The sequence below is a fragment of the Helicoverpa armigera genome, chromosome 6, assembly GCF_030705265.1.
Source record: "Helicoverpa armigera isolate CAAS_96S chromosome 6, ASM3070526v1, whole genome shotgun sequence".
Taxonomy (NCBI): Eukaryota; Metazoa; Arthropoda; class Insecta; order Lepidoptera; family Noctuidae; genus Helicoverpa; species Helicoverpa armigera.
This window is the reverse complement of record NC_087125.1, coordinates 1,350,456-1,376,977: the sequence shown is the minus strand read 5'-3', so window position 1 is coordinate 1,376,977 and position 26,522 is coordinate 1,350,456. Positions and strand designations below refer to the sequence as shown.

General features: G+C 36.0%; 2 protein-coding genes across 3 annotated transcripts in view; both read right to left on the bottom strand.

The window, feature by feature from the left end:
• LOC110381433 (uncharacterized) overlaps positions 1-20,223 on the bottom strand; it is a 98,600-nt gene extending 78,377 nt beyond the window's left edge. The window contains exons 1-2 of the mRNA XM_064035243.1: positions 20,119-20,223; positions 2,566-2,621 (exon numbers count right to left, since the gene is read on the bottom strand). Of these exons, the coding sequence (XP_063891313.1) occupies positions 2,566-2,621; positions 20,119-20,120 (58 nt within the window). The 5' untranslated portion in view covers positions 20,121-20,223. The remainder of the gene's footprint in view (positions 1-2,565; positions 2,622-20,118) is intronic.
• A 3,470-nt stretch (positions 20,224-23,693) lies between these two features.
• Positions 23,694-26,255, bottom strand: LOC110382072 (dTTP/UTP pyrophosphatase). Of its 2 annotated transcripts, none has more exons than XM_021342562.3 (4): positions 26,101-26,255; positions 25,023-25,264; positions 24,709-24,855; positions 23,694-24,256 (listed from the first exon to the last, which is right to left on the bottom strand). In XM_021342562.3, the coding sequence occupies exons 1-4, from the start codon at positions 26,188-26,190 to the stop codon at positions 24,115-24,117; spliced, it is 621 nt and encodes a 206-aa protein (XP_021198237.3). In that variant the 5' UTR covers positions 26,191-26,255; the 3' UTR covers positions 23,694-24,114. The 2 variants fall into 2 exon arrangements, with proteins under 2 accessions (XP_021198237.3, XP_021198229.3); XM_021342554.3 differs by lacking the exon at positions 26,101-26,255 and adding an exon at positions 25,347-25,574.
• Positions 26,256-26,522: the final 267 nt, after the last annotated feature.

Genomic DNA, 26,522 nt, shown 5'->3' with positions numbered 1-26,522 from the left:
GTAAGTGTCGAATTGTAACAACGACTGCTAGAGAGTAGGATTCGGTAGAAACGTAAACGTGTCATCAGGTCAGATCCTGACCTGATGACATTGGAAATAAACGGCGAGTATACTCTTTCACTACAAAGAAATGATTTCTCAAATCCGGCAAACTTGGTCGTTTAAATTCCCCATTGAAATGAGGAAAATATTTGATGTTTACACCTGATTTTCTCTAGATTCCCATGGTTCACATTGATGCGACTAATGCCATAGTAAATCAGAGCCTTTATCATTATACTGTGCTATATATCGTTCGTATCCGCCGTGGGTATGGTTTCCATACTAAGGTGCCCAATGACCTTTGAACGATTTAAAATTTTTCACAGTTTAGAGGCAATTATATTTAAGAAGTGTTTGATATGAATTTCAACTTTAATATCTCTACGCGTTCATGTGAAAAAAAGTAGGTAGTAAGTTTATAATTATTAAAAAAATATTTTATATCATGTAAGCAAAAATAATATTTTATGTAACTTCAAATTTATCATTTTTGCAATTTTTCCTTTATCTGTACTATATAATGTTGCTTCGTGCCGAATTTCAAGATTCTGAGTTCACGGGAAGTACCTTGTAGGTTTTGATTCCCTAGCGTGTGACGGAAATTCGTCTAAGGTGTCGGTATAACTGCTGTATCTTTTGATCGCGTTAACTTAGAAGTTTGATTTTTTCACTGCCTAAAGGGACAATAGACTTAGGTATTTGGTATAAATTTCAATTTGATACCTTTATTCGTTCGTGAGAAATAAGGTAGTAAGTTTCATTTTATTAAAATATTTTTTTTTATATTATACAACTAAAAAAATGAGATTTTCGGAATTTTTCCTATATTTGCATTATATGATAATGCTTCATGCCAAATTTCAAGACTCTGATTGGTTTTGATTCCTTTGCGAGTGTCGAAAATTTGTTGAAAATATCGACATAATCGGCTGTATCGTTTGATTGGCTTGGCTTAGAAGTTTGATATTTTCACAGCTTAAAGGGACAATAGACCTGAGTATTCCATTCCAATTTCAGCTAGAAACGTCCACGCGTTCTCGAGATAAAGGGTCTTGACAGACAGACAGACAGACAGACAGACAGACAGACGGACAACAAAGTGATCCTATAAGGGTTCCGTTTTTTCCTTTTGAGGTACGGAACCCTAAAAACCGTATCAATTACATAACATTGAAACAATCGTACAATATTCGGGTAGGTAGGTATTTGGCTCAATCAAAACAGTTTTTCCACAAACAAACGAGATTGTATCCCTTATCCTACTACAAAAATCCTAGTGTTTATTTAGGCGCAAAAACATTGTTATATCGATAGAAGCCTCCTTTTCGAAAAAACAAGTCATGCTATTAAGCACAATAAGTAAACGCGAACACCAGACTGACCAAGGTGACACAATAATTGGCACGAGCGAACTTTCCTACAATAACATATTTTTACAAACAGCTGTGCGCCTGCGCAGAGCACGTGTCAAGGCAAGCTTGCTGCCACTACACGATGTTATTTATTATTGGTATTATTACTCATATAAGACATTACAATTATGGAAACCGAAAAATTATATCTCTCGGAATATTTTTGCATATACATACATATACATATATGTTATTTTCTGTGTTACACGGGTCTTATTGGGGTCATTCTCTTTTGCAATCTACAGAATTCAACAATTTATAAGACGATGAAAAGTCTGAAAAATAGTTTAACCTAATCGACCAAATATCGGCTTATAACTATAACATACGTCACTAGATTTCGGATAAAATTGTTAAATATTTTTCAGATAAAACACGTCAGGTCAGTAAAGCAAGTAATTAAGTAACTTGTGTGACCTCAATACACTCAAAAAAGTTGGACACATTTTTAAAATATCCTGTAAAATAAAACAAGCATGAAAACGTATTAAAACATAAATGGCCAAACAAACCATTTCAAACGTTCGATATTGAAATACGAACTCGTTTGAAATTCGAACCGGTGGAATCCGCGCGCTTTCCTAATTGCTCTGAAAATAGAGCGACGCACGCGCACCGCGAAACTCTTGAAACGCCACCTGGACTAGGGCGGATATGCGTTTGATTTTCATCGGGACTTTTTTCTAATGGCTTGTGTTAATTTTGAATAACATTACGTTATTAGATAAATATCTTAATGTTCAGCTTCTTTTACAACTCACCTTGAATAAAACAAATGTAATAGAGAGACATTTTAATTTAGACAATAAATACTATGTAGTTGTTTACTAGAGAAGGAATCATACCTTAACCATGCATTTATCTTTAGAAATCCTAAAACCTGGTCACCCTAATCCCCCTCAAGCGGAAGCACAGGAAACAATAAACTCGTAATATTTCATACACAGCCGCCTGCGCCCGCGCAGTCACGTTCAATCACTATATTAACTTCGTTTAACGCCCCTGCTTCAAATGGCATCTATTTTGGGGCAATTTGAAGCTATTTCACGCATCTGACTCTTCATAATTTCTGATATAATTGACGTTTATGTCACAGTTTCGGCTTACTTACCCCCCGGGATGCAGGATGGGGTGCCATCAAAATCGTCACGCCTTCTTTCCCGTTTCCTACAAAGTGAAAGAAAGTACTAAAGGACAGCAAGGAGTAAAGTTTACAACTAAAAAATTTTAACATTTCTGTGGATGTTAGTTGTGGTAATAAAGTTCTTTCTAATTAGATAAAAGATATCGGTGGTATATCTGTTCCGAAGTTTGTAACGATTGTGAACATGCTATTGCATGAAAAAATATTTTCATTAATATAAATTGTATCTACAACTGTTTCTAAATTCAAAACATGTCCCTAAAAGTAGAGACACAACAGACCTCGCTATACTAAAACAAAGCTGATGAAATAGCAATCACTGCTGATTAGATGTAATGGCAAGTAATCAAATTGTTACCGGTAACAATGTAACTGTGAAAACCGTGTTATTTTCGTAACTATTGTCGCAAATAACTATGTCGTATCATGTTATACTTTTCTTTTATTCTATTGACATACCTATACCTATCTGATGTCTCGCTTTGGTAACTTATTTATTATATTTTAAAAAGGTACCTACAATTTCTTTAACCTCTAATTAAAGGTACAATTTCTTTAATTAAGTAAATGACCATATACAAATTATTTCATTAATCATAAGTTCATTTATGGACCTTGTAAAAGCTGGTTTTCCGTAAAAAGAATTTCTAGTGCCTTATAAGTTTATATGCAAGTTTTGACACTTATATTTTAACTTTTATTAATGCCTTGAGCTAGAAATACTTACTTTTAATTTAAATTTTACTCTGATACCCCTTGATAAAACTGCTTTTCAGAGTTTCTGGGCCCTGACTACACATTATATTGACGGCATATTATATTAAAAGAAAAGTCTATATTTAACTATCGAATAGCAGAAAATGTTGCACCTTTCAGTATACTGTATAGTGGTGTACTCTCATCCGTGCACGTGGTTCCGTACGTGACGTCCGGTTTTGTTACGCCTCTACGTAATATCCATAATAACTCACCGTAAACACAGGTTTCAAAGATGTTATCATCGCACCTAGAATTCGAACCTTAAAATTTACAGGATAAGGTTCGATTTGGTGTGCATTAAAAGGAGTAAGTAATCAAAATTCCGATAATGTTTTAGGGTTCATAAAATTAGTTTATAAAGGTGTTATGCAGTTTTATTAAGTCGTTTTGGATAAAATTGATAGAAAGGTTTACGTAATTTCATGTATAAATTATGTAAGTAAAAGATTCATGTGTACTTAAACAATTTAATGATCTGTTCTTTTGCTACTAAATCTAACTTAATTAATATACCTAGTCATCTTTAATAGATTTTTTAACAACTAAGCAAAGCTAAATGTTTTGCCAACCGTTTCCTACATAACACAAAACAAACATATATTTGGTAAGAAAAGCTAAATTACTCAAGTAACGAGAACAAGCGATCGTATGCCACATATTCTCGTAAATGTAAAATGGATCCTTCACACCTGCGCCTGCGCTTGTTAAAACACAAACTCTGTGGGAATTGTTCTAAATATGGCTTCGGTATGTGAACCTGTGGTTTCGTAAGCCAGCTTTGATTGGTTGGTATCGAAGGACCAAAATTCCAATAATTTTATGTGTCAGCTGATCATTTCAGGATGCATTGAGCAGTTTTTCAGGTCTGTAGCCTAATAAATATTCTACCACTGAAACTACTGAAATTCATGTAGCTCACTCTAATTTACCCGACTACCTAAGCAACTTACAATACTTAATTATAACAATAGTTCTTTTTCATAATCATAAAACTATCTACAAATGTATTTTGTAAATTATTTTACACAAGAAACTGAAATACTCTAAAAATAAAACCCTCGAAAGGAGTTATTCCCAATTTGTCATTAGTACCGATTGGTCACCAACTATTTTTTCCATACACCAAATCCCGATTGGTCATTCGAGCAAAATAAATAATTTAATATTTAAATTTTGAGTTCCGATTCGTCACCCGCATAAAATTTCACGTATCAGAGTACCGTCAGAAATAAAAGTGTTAGAAGAAATTTTAAATGAAAAACTTCAATGTAGGTAAAGGTTTTAATAGCTCTCATATAAATATAATAAAATTTACATTAAAATGCAGGTGAAGACAACATACAATATGCCCATTAAAAATGTGACTCGATACTTTTTGTACCGGTAACAAAAGTACCAGGGGCTCATAACTAGCAGAGATTGTATACATAAAAAAAAATATTCATAAACTAGCCGTTCCCCGCGGTTTTACCCGCGTCCCGATGTATTTTTTGCCGCCCTGGTACATGGTGAGCAGTAGCGTCTACACTTGGTATTGGTATACTCATATAAGTTATGCTACCCTGGTACATGGTGAGCAGTTGCATCGAAATTTCGTTATTGGTATACTTATACTCCGGTGAATTATGCTGTCCTTGTACTTTACTTTTGTGGTTCTGCGGCATTCCGTAAGTTGGTTTTTGTCTAATCACTCCCGTCCCGGGAATGTTACTCGCAATTTTTCCTTATTTGCTCACCGTTTAGACCTACCCTGGACTACGACAAACATTTTAAAACCAAAATCAGCTCAATCGGCCCAGCCGTTCCCGAGTTTTAATCAGACTAACGAACAACAATTCATTTTTATTTATATAGATATAAAATTTAATTAACAAAAATAATTTGAATGTAGTCTGCAGTTGTGTTGTACATACTGCAGTTTTTCTTTTAAATTGGTCCTTGTTCGGCTAAACAGAACGTTTCAGTTCAATTATCTTCTTAAACTTCTTGTTCTTACTATCCATACACTTCTTCCTCCGAGCCTTTTTCCCAAACTGTGTTGGGGTCGGCTTCCAGTCTAACCGGATATAGCTGAGTACCAGTGCTTTACTATCCATACACAATTGAGAAAATATATTTATTTTATTTATGTATACCTATGTGCTTAAGTTTTGGTCACAAGTCACATACACTTCCAGGGCACTCAATAACCAACTAATAATGCATTTACATCACATGTTTTTTTTGCTAATACCGATAATAGTAAATAGTTACTTACACAAAACAATAGAAACCGGACCATACTTTGCCCCTTCTATATTTTGTCTCTTTCTAGAAAATAAAAGGCTTCTGTTTTATTACCTGATTTTATATATAAATAAGTTATACCGGGATTTTCAAAAAATTGGTTCACATACATAAAATACAATTCATCGACATGGTGTAAATTGGTATGTTTATCTATAATTAGGAAAAAAACGTAAAATCCCGACACTCTTGACTGCTATACTCCTGTAAGTTATGCGGTCCTAGTACACGGTGGGCAGTCCCATGGACACTCGTTGATTGGTATATTACTCATCTGATTTATGCGATCCTGCTATTTTGGTTTTGGCCGTGCGTTGTGTGACGCCGTTGAAATCGCGATTTTATTAATAGCGTCTTGCCAGAATCGGAAAAAAACATAACCAACATAAATAAAAAAAACATATTACAATATTGTAAAGCTTATCTTGTTGACAGTACTTTTTACAAAATAAAGTACGGATGACCAATTGGGACTAAGCAAAATAAAATATTTTATTGAATGACAAACTGGGACACGTTTTTTATGGATGCCAAATCACTAAAATGACATATACATAACTCCTCGAAAGCTTTCGTCAAATTACAAGAACAATACAGTCTTAACTCAATCTTAACTCATAATGTGCACCTGTTTCTAAAATCTAACAAAAACTTGTAATATTTAACATTATTTCTTAAAGCAATATTGATGCAACTCTTTGTCCTGGCCATCTCGTGTGAAAACAGCTGAAGATTATCATAAAGTCACATACTATGACAACATACTTTAACTAATAACTTAATAATATGATGTAACGAATATTAAAGACATAGAGATAGGTGCAGTTGATAAAATATGTTTAATAACACTATTGTTATATTATCGCGATGCAACTGGTTATCCGATTAATGAGCGTGATTAGCGCTTTTAGACATTTGCTAATCTAAACTGAAATAAAAATTGTTTCAAGTATGTATGTACATACTTAGTATAGTACGCTCAGATAATTGTGAAATTAATACTTAAGGTTTATGAAGTTTGGAACCCTTTGTGAAAATAAAGCTTTTCATGGGGCTTGTTGCGAGTCCTTGTTATTATGGTGTAAGTTAATGTTGTTATTTTCATGAAAATTATTATTTTTTTTTTTTCAAAATGTGTCATTTTGTTTGCTGTTTTGCAACAGGATCCAAGAGTCAATAGTGTAGCAAATACACGATACCTAGAGTAAATTGGCGATAATGATAATCTGGGACTAATATGAGCAAAAATTGCACCAGTCTAACTAAATAGCATAGCAACCATATAGCATGTCATGCTCATAAACGACGTTAGATCCACCCAAAGTAAATAAATCTTTACAGGTAAACTATCCTCACATCATAATCACATTTTTTTTCTCTTTTTTACATTTCTCACCTCATGGTATTATTACCTCAAAACCTATAATGGTTACAGGGCTACCCATCAGCTGAGCCCGTGGGAGAGAGACCCGACAATTGGGTGCAGCCTGCAATGCTGACCGCAACACAACCTGTTCTCGCGACATCTGATGCGTTCCGTTTGTGGCCTCCAGATAAGACCCCATCGGGAAAGTGTTGTATAATCTTACGAGGAGATTTTGTTCAAGTAGCTAAACAAAGCAGTTTATAAAAATAATGCATGCGTTTAAACATATAGAACAACATTTTTCATTATTTAGCAAAAGCAGTAGAAGAATAAATAGGTACAACTGCTATACCTTATGGACTATTTTTAAAGTCTATCATGGATTTGGTATAATTTACCAATATGTTTCGTTAAACACAGTTTATTCACCTAGCCCAGTGTGGAGCAAACGTTTCGCTCGACCGCCCGCGGGACGCCGTCTCATCTCGCCGGTGGGAATCTCCCGAGACGTAACCCGTGATCCTTGTTAACAAGGCCATGGTGAATAATGTGACATAATATTTGAAGATAATAAAGGTATATTTAAAAACTAGCTTCTGCCAGCGGTTTCACCCGCATCCCGTGGAAACTACTTCCCGTACCGGGATAAAAAGTAGCCTTCCTCGATATATGGGCTATCTAACACTGAAAGAAATTTTCAAATCGGACCAGTAGTTCCTGAGATTAGCGCGTTCAAACAAACAAACTCTTCGGCTTTATAATATTAGTATAGATAAGTTTGCCTTTATCGACTTAGTGAACATTGTCATTCAACATTATGGTACATATCTACGTTATGATGACCCTTTAGCAACCAGTAGGTTTAACGTTGTATAAATAATCGAGGTTTGCACATGACATGCAAACAAGCTAGATCAACTTATTCCTCCAAGCTAAAAATTAACAGAGTATGACGAAAGCACAATAACTGTTAACATACGAGTCGTATGTGTCTCATTCCAAACTTCTTTCAACGACTATAAGTCTTTGCAAGCCAGTGTCCAGTGAGAACCTACTAGTTCTCCTCTCATCAATGGGGCCGTGACGAAGAATGTGACACACAACACTGGGAGACTCATGGGAACAGATTCGGTTACATGGGGTCAACAGCAATCGATCTGACGAGTGTAGGTAGCTATTGGGTGTCAAATAATCGATTCAGCTCAGGATAGGATTTCGTCCTGATCTCGTTTAGAAGTTAATTTGGTTCATGATTGTTAGTTGTACGAATTGAAACATGAGAAAAATGATGGGATGTTTCTTGCACAGGAAGGATAGACGATAGATTTTTGAAGAGTAGTCTAAAATAAGTTATCAATCCAATTTTCCAAAAACATTTTTGCGCAAACGACTGTACACCAGATCAAAGAATCTCGTCTAAGTTACACCAAGACAGGTTGTTATGATCTAACTATGTGGATAATCTGCTTATTAATCAAGGAAAAGAACCATAAAGGAAATAGCAAAGCCTACGACATTTGGAAACTGCATGCAATCCCGACATATTTCGACATTACTGTTGAAACAATTTGGAAGAGGCAGACATACATTTAGCAACTTTGTGGGAAGGTAGCTCATACACAATTATTATTTAAACACCTTAATTGCAAGTTTAGCTGTAAGAGCGGAGATGCTGATCTTTTTGTAACAGTAGGCGAACAATAACAGCAGATTGCTCTATAGAAATGAGCAGAAACCTAACAATGGTTGCTTTACATTGTAATGTAGATCTTTTCGCAATTAATAGTTGAAAATCGAAAAATACGTCCATATCGGCGCCGTGAATAAAGGTAAACTAGTCTATTAGAAGGTATACAAACAGCAAGGAGTGGTTCTTATAAAAGAGTATAATAGTATTTAATACATAGATTTTATTGTAAAAAGACAGCATACCTACACACCTGCCCGCCTCTGAATCGAAAGCAGTCCTCTTTTTCCGATTTGTGATGACTCTGTGAAATGAAGTCTTAATTAAGCATTGTACTTAACTCCAAAAAATAACACAGATTACCCCAAAACCGTCGAACATTGAGTTCGTTCCCACCGAGACAATGGACCCGAATTAGCTTCGGCCGCACAACCAGCAACACAAGTCTGCAAGGTCGTGAAGAAAACAAATGCCGTTTATAATTCACAATGATGCCATTGCTGTGCTTGATTTTATTGATCAGAAGGTGACTTTCTGGGGAAGCTAGTCCTACAGTGGAACCCTATGGTGGGCCAACAAACCCACAGAACCCCATATCCAAAACAAATAGCTGACAGAAATCAACTAATATTTATAGAAAGTATGTCAAGTTTATCAATTCATCAGAGAAATGAGTTTGATTTTCATTTAGGACATAAGTTATTACTAGACTAGTCAATTCTAAAGTGTACGCCATTTTTACTTGATCTAGTAATTTCTTATTCTCCTGATCATTAGTGACAAATAAGTAAGCACTACTTGTCTATTTGTGCTTAATTTTGTCATGCACCTGTGCTTACTCACAAAACTATCACCTGGCCTTCCCAGGTGATCAGCATCCCGTTTGTAACCTTGAACAATACAAAAACAAAAATTTCTCATGGACCGGCTGTTCGAGTTACAGTCATTTAACTGACACGTAGGACAATTTACTTTTTTGAACGAAACAACTACACAAAAAAATAGATTAATTCGGTATGAACCCCCAATTCAGATACATAAGTCCAAAAGTCGATCAAAAACGTTCTGTGTCAAGTAAGTTTTTTTTTGCATATTTATTACATCACTTTACACCTGATGGGAGAGTCCAAAAGGATAATTTCAGTGCACCAAAAAGAAGACATGCAATTCGTAGGCAGCTGGACAATTCTATTTTAATTCTACATCTGGCGAACCAATTAATTTGAAGACATACAGACTAATTCAAACTGCATATTATGAGATAAAAAACTATACCGCTACTTTATACTGGTAGAATGTGGGATATAAAAAGCTGTGCCGTGTAAAAAAGGCGGGAAGGCGGAGCCTTATTCGGGCGGCGGATGCGCGGCCTTGCGAGGTCGACGCGGCCGACAGTTACACCGAAAGGAGCGTGCGAACTTCGCAAATTATTATAAGGATGTAAATTTTGTTCAATCCGGTTCTCATAATACTCATGTACCAAACTTTCAATCGCATCTATTGATTTAAAATGATATGCTTGACATTTTTATAAAATACAACGATTGTGACATCAGTAACTCAATTTCAAAAAAATATATTACAATAATTTGTCTCAAATTTAAACCATATTTCGTACATATGTCATGTATGTTTTCCTAAAATTAAAACACCTATCTCCATAAAGACACCAAAATTACGCTACGGTGTAAAAGACTTCCAAAATGCGCAAGCGCAGACAGTCTCGCGCATAGAACCGGTCGCTGGATTAACCGTTCGGATCATTAATATCGACTTCCCTTACGCAACACCGTGGAATATCAATATTGACGCTTCGTCATGGACCTCACCGTTATGCTAAGGAATCTATTAAATGGCTTATAGGTTCAGTGGCGGCGTAGCATCGGGTGGCACCCGGGGCGGACTACCTATTGAGCACCCCCCCAAATAAAAAAACGACAAAATATAATCATGGACTAAAATTGTAAATTAAAGTAGGAACTTAAAAATCTTGTAGAAATCATTCATGGTGCTTTTTGCTAGGCTTAACATAAAGAAACCGGAGACAGATCACTGCGAAGTTATAGAGAGCTAGTTTTATTACATAAAAAAACCGAAACATGTTTTATAAAAACCAGCGTCAAGTGAAAAAAGCCGCGAGCGCAGCGAGCGCGAAATTTTTGAGTTTTGGGACACAAAAGTACTCAATCATGTGTGAAAAAAAGCACTGCAAAGAGAAGAAGCCGCGAGCGCAGCGAGCGCGAAATTTTTGAGTCTTGGAACACAAAAATACTCAAATAAGTTTGAAAAAAATCAGACGAAAGCCAAAAAGCTGCGAGCGCAGCGAGCACGAAATTTTTTGAGTTTTGGGACACAAAAGTCCTCCACCTCCTAAACAACTAACAGAAATCGTCAGCGTAGAGCGTCAGTTGTTTTTGCTACTTCGGTGCTTTAACTTTTTTAAGATTGAGGACTCAAATAGTAAGCACAGAATAAATCAGAAATGATGAAAAAACCCCGCGAGCGAAGCGAGCGGATTTTTTTTTCTAACTTTGAGGAAGTAATTTAAGTAATCAGGTAAAAAAAAGTAAGAGAGGGGTGTCAGCCGGACTGGCACCCCTCTCTGTGCCGCCTAGACGTCTTGCGCATGCACTGTTGTAGTTTGAAAAATTTGAATAGCGTGCAGTGACTAGTAGTGAATCTAAGCTTTGCAGATTAAAATGGCATCCTCAGTGACTTGCCCGTACCATCCTGGTCGTGCAGATATGTGCCGACCGAGATGGCACCCCCCTAGACGTGGTACCCGGGGCGGACCGCCCCCTCCGCCCCCCCCTTACGCCGCTACTGTATAGGTTCAAGGTAACTAGGATCTGACTAATGACAGCTAGGTAATAAACTATGGGAGGCATAGTTGGAAAGAATGTCACTTGTGAGATGACGTCAGATAAAGAAGTATGAAAGGAGGCATGTAGCGCCGATCTCAAATTAATATTGTGATTGGGGCATAGTTTCGTATAATTTGGAGAGATGTACAGACATGTTATATTAAAACCAAATAAAATGTTTATGTCCTATGTTTTCAAAATTTCAAAAACCGCAATACTCAATTTATTTCGATAATTTCAGGAAAACGATTCGGATTATGTGATTGGACCTTATCTCTGCCTTATAACTGGCGTAATAAAGCGTAAATAGAATCTATTTCATTATTTTACCTATTCCATATTCTAAAACGACGACCCAAGTGCTCATTATCGGTCAGTGGGGCATGGCATAGCATGCACGGTTAAATAACAACGTAATTGATACTTACTCTAATTATCTTACAAAACAAGAGGAAAGGCTTCACCCAACACTCTTCAATCATAACTATAACCTGGTCTAAGTACATAGCCCATAATGTATATTGCAAGTAATCTCATTTAGCCAAGCCAATTTCAACCTTATTACCACCTATTAAAGTTGTGAAGAGTATTCATGTAATATCCGCTCCACTTATTGGTAAATGACTTATTTTTATTGATTGAATAATAATATGTATGAGGAGTTACACTATTGCATCCGTGACGTAATATATTGCAACAATGATACTTAATAGTACTTAGACATATTTTAAATAAAACCTATTTGAGAATATTTTGTAGGTGTGTGTGCGTCATGTACCTAATCTTAGATCGATTGTTATCGTAGATTAGATAGATATATGAACATAAAAGAAATGAGCCGGTAACTCACTGAATTATCAGTTTTAATCTGCAATAGGCTAGTTTCCTAAAAAATAATAATTAGTCCGTCTTGTAGATTGTCCAAAATTAAGCGATACGTATTTTTTCTTTTTTAAATTGGATCAGAACTTGTTAAGATATAGCGTGTTAAAGTTGAGTGTGACGTCACAAGTTGCTACAATTTTCAGGACACTGTGACGTAAAAGGCCCCACTCCTAATTTTTGAAGTGTATTATCTTTGTCATTTTATGTTTAATTAAAAAAAGAAAAAATACGTATCCAATATTTTTTGATTATCTAAAAAGCGGACTAAATATTATTTCATTATTTCGACCCTGGACACTACCCTATTGCCATTTTGTTTCCGCAATAACTCTTATAAAAATCCTGCAGATCCTATAGTAATTTCTATACAAAAAGAATATGTCCTGTTATAACAGAAATTAAAAACAACGAAGATAGAAAAATATAAGTAATAAGCTTGTAAAAGCATTCAAAATGTTACTCAACCGTGAAATGTGAAACGAATTTCATGAAATTGTCTATATTTACGACGTTTATTTTTAACATAATGCACAATTTCTTCTAATATTTCTTACATAACATGATTGGAATATAAAAGAACCGCATGAAAGCCACATCAATTTCGACATACAATATTATAATGAAAATGATAAAGTCTCATTTTTTTAGAACTACCGTCTAACAAAATTATATGAACAACCTAACTCTTTCTTCGGCCTTGCACTACCGGTCTACCAGTCCAAGTACCTATCTACCAGTGAAAGGAGTTATTTAGTTTGAAATAACCACTAAGAGTCAGTTGCATGCATTGTTGCAACTATACGAGTATTGACGACATTGTAGACCATCGGCACCACAGAATTAATTGCAATTGATTTGTTGACCACAACATTGCTTCATACAGCCACCGCAACATGCTACAAGCAAATATCTACTAGTTCTACCTAATATATTAAGGTATTCATTTAAAAAGTGTATATATGTGCCGTTACGTCAATTCTGAACTACTTTTAGTCCGTCCTTACAACGTTATGCATAGTAGCTACCTTCCAGGGACTACCTTAATTCATTTAAATAAAACTACTTTTACGGATTTTATCGCGGTTATATTATATTATTTAATCCCGACGTTTCGGATCCTTTACAGCATCCATGGTCACGGGCAGACTAAGGTGTTGGTCGTCTTGATATATTAGTTACAAACAGCTACCCTACATTTTTGTTAATTATTATTGACAATCCGATTCACGCAAAACTAGCTCACTGTATCCTTAGGTCGAGCAGTTGTAGGCTTGGATTTTGATTTAATAGTTTCTATGATGGGATTCCAAGCAGGTGGTATGGCGTACACCTGAGTGTCAAGTTATTGCCCTATGTATGCCTACAACTTTTGAAGGTTGCCCTCGATTTCTCAGGGTTTCCATCATCAGATCCTGACCTGATGACTATGGGACCAACTGACAGCTATTTCGAGTCGAATAAAAAAAGAATCACGTAAATCGGTCTATAAATCTCGGAGTAATCGATGTGTGTGTGTAACCTCCTCCTTTTTGGGAAGTCGGTTAAAAATGGAATAATTTTATCAAATTAGTGTATTGTCATCGGTCCTCAATAAATCTACAAAGTTTGAACGAAATCTGGCCGTTTAAAGTGGGTCAAAATCGCGCCCAAAGAAGTCGGTTACAAACAAACATACAAACCTACAAACATACAAACATACAGGTGAAGCTAATAAAAAGCGTGTAAAAAACATCCAAATTTCAATAGAGAAGATGGCTGGGTAAATGCACTATTCAACTGTGAAGATTTGGAGCTGACCTGATGATGGAGACCAGAGAGGGTCGAGGGAACTCGACAACTGAATATGTAAACTACCTCGTATTTGGGCTTAAATTATTTGTATTGACAAGACCTTTGCAACAGTGAAGGTTTGGAGCTGACCTGATGATGGAGACCAGAGAAAGTCGAGGGAACTCGACAACTGAATATGTAAAGTACCTCGTGTTTGGGCTTAAATTATTCGTATTGACAAGACCTATGCAACAGGGAAGGTTTGGAGCTGACCTGATGATGGAGACCAGAGAAAGTCGAGGGAACTCGACAACTGAATATGTAAAATACCTCGTTTGGACTTATATTCTTTGTATTGATGAGAACTTCCCACTTGTATGGATAGTGACAACTATTCGTATCACTGAAAAGCTTTAAATAAATAACCTTTTTACACAAAAAATTAAACCGACTTCCCAAAACACTAAAAAGCAAAAAAAAAACTAATTTTAGGTGCATCGGCCTAGAAGTCGGTGGCAAAATTAACTTAGTAACATCCATTAGACACCGACTTCTAGGCTTTTCAATTTGCAAAATATGATTTTTGTTAACTTATATAATTTTCATCTATAGTCGATAAGGTAAGAAAATTAATTAAAATTTTCTAGAATTTTTCTCTACAGTCGATAAGGCAGGACTCGATGTTAATTTTTATTTCCAATAATTATCTTTAGCCGTTTTCTCTAATATTGACAATTTTTTGTATACTAAAGAGAATTTTAATTCTACAAAACAAATAATAGTTTTAAAACAAACTAAAAAGTAGAAAATAAATAATAGTTTAAAAAAACTAAAAAAACACGCTTTTTATAGAAAAACGAACTAAAAAATAGAAAATAAATTTTAATGAATTTAAATTAAGAAAACAGTGTTAAAAATTTCAATGAATATAAGATAATAATAGTGTGAATACAAAAAAAAAATATTTAAAAAAAGCGTGGGGTGCTTTTAAAGATATTATCGAAATTAAAATCACTGTACTCATATCTGTCAATAAAATATTTATAACTATTGACACCATGCACCCCACGCTTTTTTTAAAATATATTTTTTTTGTATTCAGAATTTGAGTGTTACGGGTGCAGATTGCAGGGCTCGCTCCTCAAAATCCTCCATGAAGATATCAGCAACAATGGGAGATACTGGGGAGCCCATTGCTACACCATCCACTTGCGTGTAGAAGTGATTATTCCACAGTAAATAGCCAGATGTTAGGCAATGTTTTAACAGTTCAGCATATTCAGTAGGCATGTTATTCTCTGCTAGTTTCTTAGACACAATCTTGATGCAGTCTTCAACGGGTAAGCAAGTAAACAATGACTGAACATCAAAACTGACCATAGTTTCATTGTTAGCTAGTTGTAGGTGTTTTATTTCACTGACAAAATGGTACGAGTCCTTTACATATGCTGCTGTGTTTCCTCTCAATGGTGAAAGTACTTTAGCCAGATGTTGAGCCAATCTGTAGGTTGGTGAGTCGATTTGGCTGACTATTGGTCGTAGTGGAGCATTAGGTTTGTGTATCTTCGGTAGCCCATACAGCTTTGGTGGTTTTGCGCAGCTAGGAACTAGGTATTTTACGTCTAGATTCAATGTTTCGGAGTACTTTTTTATCAAATCACTAGTTGATTTCAATGTTTTTGTTGTGGGGTCGGTCTTCACTTGTTTATATGTACTTACATCCGATAAAAGGTCTTGTATTTTATCATTGTAATCTGACGTATCCATCACCACCGTAGCATTACCTTTATCTGCACGTAGAATTGTTAATTCAGGCCTGTCGCGAAGGTTTTTTAACGCTAGATATTGATTTTCATTTAGATTCGGTTTGGGCAGTATGTTGCGACGTAATACAGACGAAATGTCCTGACGTATCGCCTCCGAATCATGTTTATTGATTTTATTTTTAAACAGGCAGTCTTCCACGTTGCATATTTTATAATGCTTTCTACCGGTATTTTTCGAGGTGAATCGGATTGTCAATAATAATTAACAAAATGTAGGGTAGCTGTTTGTAACTAATATATCAAGACGACCAACACCTTAGTCTGCCCGTGACCATGGATGCTGTAAAGGATCCGAAACGTCGGGATTAAATAATATAATATAACCGCGATAAAATCCGTAAAAGTAGTTTTATTTAAATGTCTAATATTCGCGTAATTGTCAGAAATCAATACCTTAATTCATTTTTCAAAAGCCAATGAAAAGCTAAAAACCACAGAATGATAATTAACCAAAGAAACGCGCTAAAGATCCCACTAGTTTTCACAAAAAGCTTAATTCATTTTGCCAGCCTTGTCAGTAAAATAAAAAAATGTCGGTCATAAGTTATAACCGCTAGATGGCACCAGATACAGCCATTGTTAGGAGCTGGAAGGTCGGTAAGCAATGCGTGGGAATCACCCGCTTCCGCGACATGCCGGGTAAAAACAGGCCGCTTGGAGGTACAGACTTGGTCACACTGAGAGCGAGTGCTAGAGGTTGGATCCTTGCTCCGACCTGCAGGAACAAAGTGGGGTATCTGATGAAACACCACTCTGTGAGAGAATTGAGTGACCCCCCATGCACCATAACAATAATAATTAAACAACCAACTGTAATGTGTAACTCATGAATCTGAGTCTGAACGATGAACCGTCAAAAGAAAAACCGTTTTAAAATCGCCTAGAATTTGTGCAATTTATATTATCTAACTAGCTAGCTGTAGCTGTAACCTACGCTTATACGATCGACAATCTCAAACCGCGAATCGCGTACGATGTGACACAACCTCTGCGAAGTAGGGTAATGTGCAGTAGTAATGAGTTTCAACAAATTAAGTTATCCGAAGGTGGGTTAGCAGCTGGTTTTAATATCGGCACCGAAACAAATGAACACCGTTATATCGTGCTTATGAGGAAAGTGAAAGAATTCACTCATTTAAAGGGCTATATGGATAGTTAGCCTCAAAATACTTAACACACAGAGAAAGCAAACATTACTTTCAACGTTTACTAACGCAGATCAGCCTATATAGACAGGCTCCTTCCGTTTCACTCCGGAAACAGAAGGTAGTCGAATTCAAACTATCAGGTTATGGTACGATAGATGGTTGATTTAGTGATTACAAATGCGTTTATAAGTTAAATTTTAACGAATAGATGATAAGCTTTCATAATGGGACAACAAACAATAAAACGGCAACCGATAAAAATGGAATCCTCAACACATCAATTAAACATATTCCGCCAACTAACGTAGAAACACGAAGCCTCTTCCTGATGCCACCCAGAGCTCCGTTAACCCGATACACGAAAGTGTCATGTAGCTAAGCCTCCGTGATCATCATTAAAGCTCTCACGCTTTTTGTCTTACCAACTTATTAATGATCAGCGCTCAACAAAACCGACTTCACGCCACTACCAGACACGTAAGGTGTTGCCATGTAACAATACAATTAACGGTACAGGTATCGAATGAGTTTATGGTTGTAAAAGTGTTTGTCTTACACTCTGATTCTCATTTGTTATTTAAACACAAATAAGCAGTTGGATTGGGGTTCTATGAGGTTAATTTTAATGTAGAGAGCCGTATCTTGGTGCAGAATCGGTTCCTCTGTCTTGAGGATACGACCAAGATGATGAAGAAGACATTGAAGGAAAACATGAGTCAGATTAAAGCCTTATATTGGAATTTTTTTGGGAGTAGGTAAACGAAAGATGAAGCTTAGAAGCTAGAGGTCTATGTCCATAAGCTAATAACTAATGGTGAGTATCTTTGGCATACAACTACGAGTAGTTTCTTCCCAGTTTGGAGAAACCACACAGCAAATACAGGTTTCACTATCTAGTCGAAAAATTTTCCAAGAACCATTGTAAGATGAAATAATTTCCCTTTTATTGCTCATAACTTTACAGTAACTACCGTTGATATCGGTTGAGCAATATCTGTGGCGATTGTGCTGCGCGGGAGTCGAACCCGACACCGCTCCCACACTCGAGCTTCCATGGAACGTAACGTGAGCGAACAGTTGTTTATTGATGCTGAGATAAAAACTTAATTAGGTCTGTCTGCCAGTCAGTTAGCGTAAACCTATAAAATGATACATAGTTGTACCGTACTGTTTCTGGGTATAGTACCTATACTTAGGTACCTATCAATATCAATAGGTCTTCTATCAATCTCTTTAAGCGAAGATTATACTGACAGATGGGTTGGTGAAGACTAGAGAGAAAACAGAATATCAAAGTATAGTTTTCGAAGTTCGAGGTTCAATGATAGGTACAATCTAGGATCTGGGAAATTAATAGATTATTGTGAGTCTGCAACAAACTTTGTTTGCAATGAAACATGTAACTGGTAGTTTTGGGAAGATCAAGTCTAAGTTAGGTTTTCTATGAACGAAGTTTGTATGAAAACCTACAGTTTCAGGACAAGCTTCAACATACAACAGTAGACAAACAATAAAATGCCCTTTAATTATCCACTACCCACTTACGTAACCACATGTGACATTTCACGTACCTACCGGCCTTGCTTACCCGACTGATCGTAAACAAGTCTTATAGTAACGGCCGCCATATTGGTAGCGTTGCCCACGAGTGGTCAAGCCGCCCCCGCTGGTCACTTGACCTTCAGACCCTGGAGCCCTGACGATTGTATTGTATCGACACGATTACACAATGTTGTTAAAGTGAAGTAGGTACGCAGAAGTTAATGTTATTAAGATGAACGGTTTTGTAAAGTTGATTTGCCCGTCTTCCGTGGTGAAGTCACTGAAATGTATTTTGGAAAAAAATCATTTCCCTTGTGACCATTTGGCATTGATTGTTTTTTCACATAGGCATGTGAAATGCCTACACACACACAAGGAAAATGGTTTCTTTCAAAATACATTTAAAAATACAAGTGGTCTTGCTAAGTCACAAAATAGAAATTATTATTTTTTTGGAAAGGGAAGTTACAAATCAGGTTTACGTAAGAATATTTTGTACCTACAGGCGAAAATATATAAGACAAGCAACTCACAAGAATTAAGCTAATTAAGATAAGTATAATTCATTATCAGTAGGTATGTACTCAAATTATCGATTACTTATAGGTTAAGAAGTATTGCCCAAAAAGGGAAGTTATTTAAAAACTTGAAAAGCCTATAAACTTGCCACTTGCCCAAATAGAGATAACAACAATGTTCCACAGCTTCAAATTGCATAATTTTAAATAATAATCATATAAGTTACAAACAAACTGCCTATTTATACGCGGTCAGTGACAAAGGTTGTAAAAACACGGGAACAACTACCAAAATTTCCTGATATGGAAGTATGAAACTTCAAATTTGTCTATTTTACCGTATCGGGGACAACAGTGGGCGAGACACCCACTGCTGGGCGTGAGAACTGATGCTACGATTACGTAATATTATTATTTTAATAAACAATGTAGTAGACAATTAATTTAAGTCTAATTTTGGTATTGCAGTCAATAATATTTATCTAATATTTCAGATTCAAACTATAAACCTTGTCAGCAGTAATTGCTAACTAATTGAATAAATCCGATTGTCACAAGCGGATACTCTGGGGATTTTTTTGTAAAATACTCGAGATATCAGATAATACATTCAACAACATACCTATGCACATATAGTCAAGTGTGGGTGACATTGCATCAAATATCAATCGACAAATTAATAAATTAGGTACGCAGTTACAACTGCCACCTACTTAGTGTTATCTAAAAAAACGGATATAAGCCCAAAGGGCTGGTGGGCGAACATATTGGTAAATTTTCAACACATGGCGAACTACGGCCTTAATCATCGCCCACCGATAGTGGGCAGAAGAAAAACCCTTTTAATATTATAAATGGAGGTCACTTACATATTTTGATTTCCAATCTCTTATGTCCACTCCAGTTTGCTATCAAACCAGTTCAGATACTGCATGATCAAAGATAAAATATCCCAAAGCACAACCCTTAGTTCTGTGCGAGTATACAGAAACCATAAAACCATTGCACAACTATTTTGTTAAACCAATAACTTTTTACAGAAAATATAAAAATCACACCACCTCCTCCTACAAAATTCTAAACAAAGAATAAATTATAAGCGTTTGAATTACGAACTCGTGCTAGACCATAGACTGTAGAGAAAATAGTTTTAATTTGACAACGAAGGCTAAGGCTAAAGTAGTATAAGGGCTAAAGGCTCTTATTTCCTAACACAAAGAATAAACGTGGGCGTCTGTAAGCTCAACACATGGCCATATATGACCTTAAATATATCGCCCACTGAAATATATTATCGTAGGCGAATCCCTTTCAAAATGTTATGTTGTAAACAACTATTTTACCTTTTAATCTACCTATCAATTAGTTTCATAATCGAAAGGTTTGTACCTACGTGGTAACTACTTTGTTTCTGCTTCCTTTGTCTGTTTCGAACCCATTTACAAAATGTCGAGTACCGTGTTTCAAGTGAAACAGTGCGCAGCAACAAGGGCTGCGCACACGCATGCGAACTTGACATTGTCTATTCTCGCGCCGGAAACCGCCCGGACGCGCCGGAAACGGCCGCCCTTCAAAGGGGTAACATTGTTTCGGGGAACGTTAGCGACAAACATACACACGGTTAATTTTGTAATGAACTTGAGCTTTCCGCTTAAAGTAAACATGTACAATGTTGCATTTTAACGTTTAAGCTGAAACACATGCGCATGCGATCTTTTGTGTTCGTAAAGTTAATTAGCATCAACGAAGTATGCCAATGTGACCGATTTATGTCAGTTCTTGGTTTCAGGTGCCACGAGATGAGTTCAAACCTCCAGCATGTTTCGCACTAAACACTGCATGGTCTACAAATGGTGGTCATGATGGGTACCTAGCTAGCAGAGTGCGAAGTTGTTAAACTGAAGGCCCATTGCCCAAACCCCTTGAAAAATAGAGTAAACTTTACCCACAAAGAAACTTTACTCAAAAAATCTTACTCAGACAAACCAATTTTTCATGGCAACCCGCTGTAATCACTAACCGCTCTTACAATAAATATCCCAATTAAATTAATTAACTCCTTCCTACTCCTAGCGAAGCCGTGAGAGTTGTCCAAAACATCACAGATGATCACTATTATCTTCCTATACATATATTCTATTTATTTAAAAAATATAGCACAGAAGGTCCAATTTGCGTGACATACGAAAACTTACATAAGTATTTTTTAACCTGTAAAAAATACAATTAAAAAAAATCGGACCATAAAATTGTCTATTGACGGTTATTTGAAAAACATACGTCAATTTTCGTTGCACGCTCAGCTTATTCTTGGCCTGTAGGCAGATTTCAAACTCTGGCTAGCTGTAAAGCTAAACTTACTAAAGCTAAAGTACCTAAACAATCAATTAGAACGTGCATTCCTATTTCGAAAACGAAGAAATACTAGAACCTGTATTTCCTTTGAACCTTCTGGCATATTCTTATGTATGCCAATGCATTGTGTAGCCACATGCCGCGGAGCGCTGCATACCGCATCTGCCCGCGATTCCCACACCCCGCCGATTTTTTACTCTATACGGATGTAGGTGAGATTTGGATGCTGAGGATTGTTTTATTATAATACGGAAGTAAGATTAATAGGTTTACTACTGGAAGGAAATGTTTTAGTTTCATACTTTAGTCGTTGTAGCAGGATCGGCTATTATAATTCTACCTTTGCTTCTACACATCACCCGGTTTAATTATCAAAAAATTATGTGTGAAATAATTACCCATTTAAATTAAGTACTTAGGTACAACTGTCGAATTGTTTATATCGGAAACTCAAATCACGCCAAAAATAACGTTACCTAGGTACAACATCAATCTACTCGGTTCACCTCGTTTATCAATCATTGGTAAAGACCTTAAAACATAGATAAACATTATCTTCACTTATTTATGTATCTTTACAATAAAAACTGCATTTTCTGTTATGGGCGTGATTCGACGCGCCAAAACGAATTCGTTCGGAATACAAAATATGCGCACAGGTGGCAAAATCTCAAGTTCCCACAGAGCACGATAGATTTTTTTATTAGAGCAGGCGTAGTGGGATCTTGTCCGACTCAAAAAATAATGAGGTTAGAGATGGTTGGCCGGCAGTGTATCGACAGATGTTTATTTATTGTTAATCGCGCTGGGAAATTAGTGCATGTATGTAACTCTGTTAACGCTTGTATTGCCTATATTGAATCTCGCGAAATAGATAGATACTGTGCCTGTACCTCCCTAAGTATTATAGACAAGTACTAATCTCACGACCTTTTCCCGCTATCGATTTATCGATAATCCGTTAATATCGAGAAGCACTTCTAATCGATACGTAAGAGTTCCGCGCTCGGCTCCCATGCGTTATGACAGCCATCGAAACGAGAGCATCGCGACACAATGGATCGCATAAATACACGGAAAACCTAGCTAATGAAGTAGGAACACGAACGACGAGAAAATTATGTGCTTATTACTTGCGTAATTATGCGCCCACGCCGGTATTGTCTTGTCAGGCTGCAGTGTTTAGGTGGGTAATTCTGCCTGCTTACCTGACTCGCTTTTGTGGGAAAAAGTTGACCCTTTTGCCACCCTTATTATTTTTGCGGCTAGAAGGCTTACGGCCAGTTTCTTCATCAAACATAAAAGTCAAAGTAATTTCTAAAGTAAAAGTAACGGTCAAAATCGTTTTTTCGAGGCTAAAGTGACAGCAAAACTAATACCTAGAAAAAGCGAATTTTACCGTTACTGTTACTTTAGACATTACTTTGATTTTTACTTTGAATTTTACTTTTGATGAAGAAATTGGCTGTGAGAGCGCTATGTTGATGATTTAAACAAATTAGTAAATTGTCTGATCTAAATCGAACCCGCACACACTTAACTAGCATTTTATGTTATACCTATATGTTATATGTTAACATTTTATGTCCGAGATTTCCGCAAAGTAACGCCTGATTGCTTAATTTAGGCACTATTCTGTTAATCCATCTAACCTATGGGTTTTATATACCTACTTCAAAGTAGATGCACACGAGGCCATAATTTTATTATAACCTGTCTGCATATTGAAACACGAGTAACGATCGAGTAAACAATCAGCTTCGTGTTGCGATGGTCAGACTCACAGAGTCACGTTCATTTACTTATAACTAGGAAAGTAATAGAGATATAGTTCCCGCCAAACTTTTTGTCGCTGCGTGTGTCGTATAGTTACACTTTAACATAGGCCACATGTGCATATTTGAACTCCGATTATTCCGCCTTCCAGATTGCGAGAGCTGTACATGGTTTAAAAGTATCTAGGTGTCAACTATATCTAGACAATATTTCAAATAAAGTCTACACACCTACTACCACAGAACAGCTACTATTCATAGTGGTCAATCTGTTATCTAATGATTTCCCACCAACCAAAAAAAAGTTTTTAAAATATATTGAAAAACAACATTTATTAAGTCATTGTAAGTAAAACATAACAAATTAACTAGTATAAGTTACACTTATATTCTGATAGGTAAACAATCACATCACAGCATAAGGGAATTGTATAATTCTATTACAAATTGTATTATTATTACAAAAAAATAGATACTGTTATAATAAATGGCATAGCTAATTCAAAATCCCATGTGGAATAATACAAGAGCCTTTTATAGTTAACTATACTTCCTCTTTTCATAGATTAAATGACACTTATTAAAACCTTCATTTGTTACTGTTATCACCTTGCAACATACTATTTGTTGATTATTATAATTACTGATACTGTAGAGCACTTTATATTATTTCCTTATAACTAATATTGAACTATTGCATCATTGTACTAGTGGAACAAACATACATAAATGACATCATATTTGGTCTTTGAACATGTCATATAGTACTGAGCTGAGCCTATACAGTGGGAGGCCAACAACAGTGAAGTAATCCCCCTCCACTCGTTCCACAAATGTACCCCCCACACCTTGGATACCATAGCCCCCGGCTTTGTCCCTGAAAACATATTTTATAAAACTGATAATGTTTGATAAAAGCATATCAAAGATAGTACTTGCAGGAAAAATAACTGACCACACCCAATATTGCAAAAATGCTTATCAATTCAATTTGATTATCATTTTCTGAATTTTGGCTCTTTTATAACATTGGGAATGGTCAGTCATCTTCGTCAATAGCAATTTATAAAAATGGGTTTTGACATCTCTAGGGAGATATATTATGTCTATTATACATGTTATCTTAACTAATATTATAGAGATGAAAAATGACATTGCTTGTTTGTACCTTGAAGGTATTTCAGAAATCTACTGGATCGATTTGAAAAATTCTTTCACTGTTGGGAAGCTAGATTATGCCTGGTTGTATTTAAGCCAGGTAAGGGAAGAAGTTCATCAACCGTGAGAAAAAGCTAGTAGTAAATAAGAAATAAGACACAAGGAACTTACATAGGTTCTCCAGTAGCAATGTAGCCCTTTATTTGCTTGTCATCCACATTGCCAAAGAAGACATCGGTTTTTTCAGTGAATTTCACAGTTTTGTGTTGTGTCTTGACCACCACTCCTGTGTACACTGTGTGGCCACGGCCTGATAAGCTGCAAAATTATGTAATGATGATTTTTTTCATCAAATGTTCAAAGGTTTCATGGCTCAGAATCAGCAACATGACGCACTGTTAACAGCTTGTCTTTAATAGTAGGTAAATATTAAGTGTGCAATTTATATTATTTGATCCAGTCCTTGATAAAAAAAAAACAATCACCGTGATAACATGTTAAATGCATCTGCTTCTGAAGTAGGTTTACCAAACATCTCTTTACCCAAAGTAACCATTGTATCGGCACCTATAACTACATCAGGCCTCTTTCCCTCTGATAAAAGTCTTTTCTCAACCTCTAAAACTTTTTGCAATGCAGTTTCTTCTACAAATTCAGAAAAACTATTGAAACTCTTTGGATCTAGGTTCTCTTCAAATAACGATGGGCATAGTGTAACCTTGAGACCCTGAAAAAAATAAGAAATAATATATCTTCGATCTAGAATCCTGCATTGGTTAGTAGGTTAGCTGTAAGCTGGCTGTACTTACAATATTTTCAATAAGTTCTTTTCGTCTCGGTGATCCACTAGCTAAAATTATACTTTTTTGTTTCAAAATGTGCATAACCGGTTGCAACATATTTGCTTAAAGCTGTATGCTTTTATAATTAATTTTACATACACATAGGACATAAACATAAACAATAGCACGTTTTTTGAACTTTTTTTTTGGTAAAAATTCAAATCGCTAAAAACGTCAACGTCATTTGTCTTGTCAAGGTTGCAATTGCCAGTACTCAGAAGGAACATTCATTCAAGAAAAAAATCACATCACTATTCCGTGCATGTCCTGTGGCGCCAGTTTCAACCGACTTTCAACAAAAGAAAAGGTCCTCTGGAGAAACTCAATGGAATCACTTCAGGACGCGCAGTTTTCAAAATCCTTTTTTTTATATACAAGTATGCATGCACTGCGTGGAACTCCTGAAGTCTCCTGCGCACAAAATATTTGCAAACTAATGTGCCACACACTGCTTTGGATTAATCCCGCCATCACAGTGGGAGAAACAGTTCAGTGCATCCAGTGATGATCCAGTGCAATCCCAATTTTTTTTATGCAATAATGGTAAATAAGAGCCAAGTTAGATGGAAAGAATATTTGATTGCAGATAAGAGAATTAAGAAGAAGAAGAAAATTACGTTATGCCGACGACGGCATCCCCAAATAAAATTAGGATAAGGACAGGAAGACCACGACGACACGCTATAAAAAATGTCCAAAAATATTAAATAGTAATACTTACAATAGTCCTTACTAGTTCTTTTCGGCTTGGCGATGCACTCGCTAATATTATAGATTTTTGGTTCAGTATTTGCATTATCGGTTCCAACATCCTTACTTTATCTTATACCTGGTTTAAATAAAACAAACTAAAAAGAAGTAACTTTTTTCGATGCAATATATAATCAAAGATAAGATAAGATATTTTTTTAAGGATAAACAGTGCTACATTACTTGGATCAAAAGGAAGGAACGATGGAGCTTGTTCGACACGAATCGAGAATGTTACAATAGTATGTGATGTGCAAGTATCAAATAAACACAGTGCTAAAAATAGGATGGTTCCCAAGTACACACAAGCCTTTGATTAGAAGTGGCGCATATTGCGATCACAATTATTATTAACTGAGACGTTTTCATGATTTTACAAGAAGACTGCAAAAT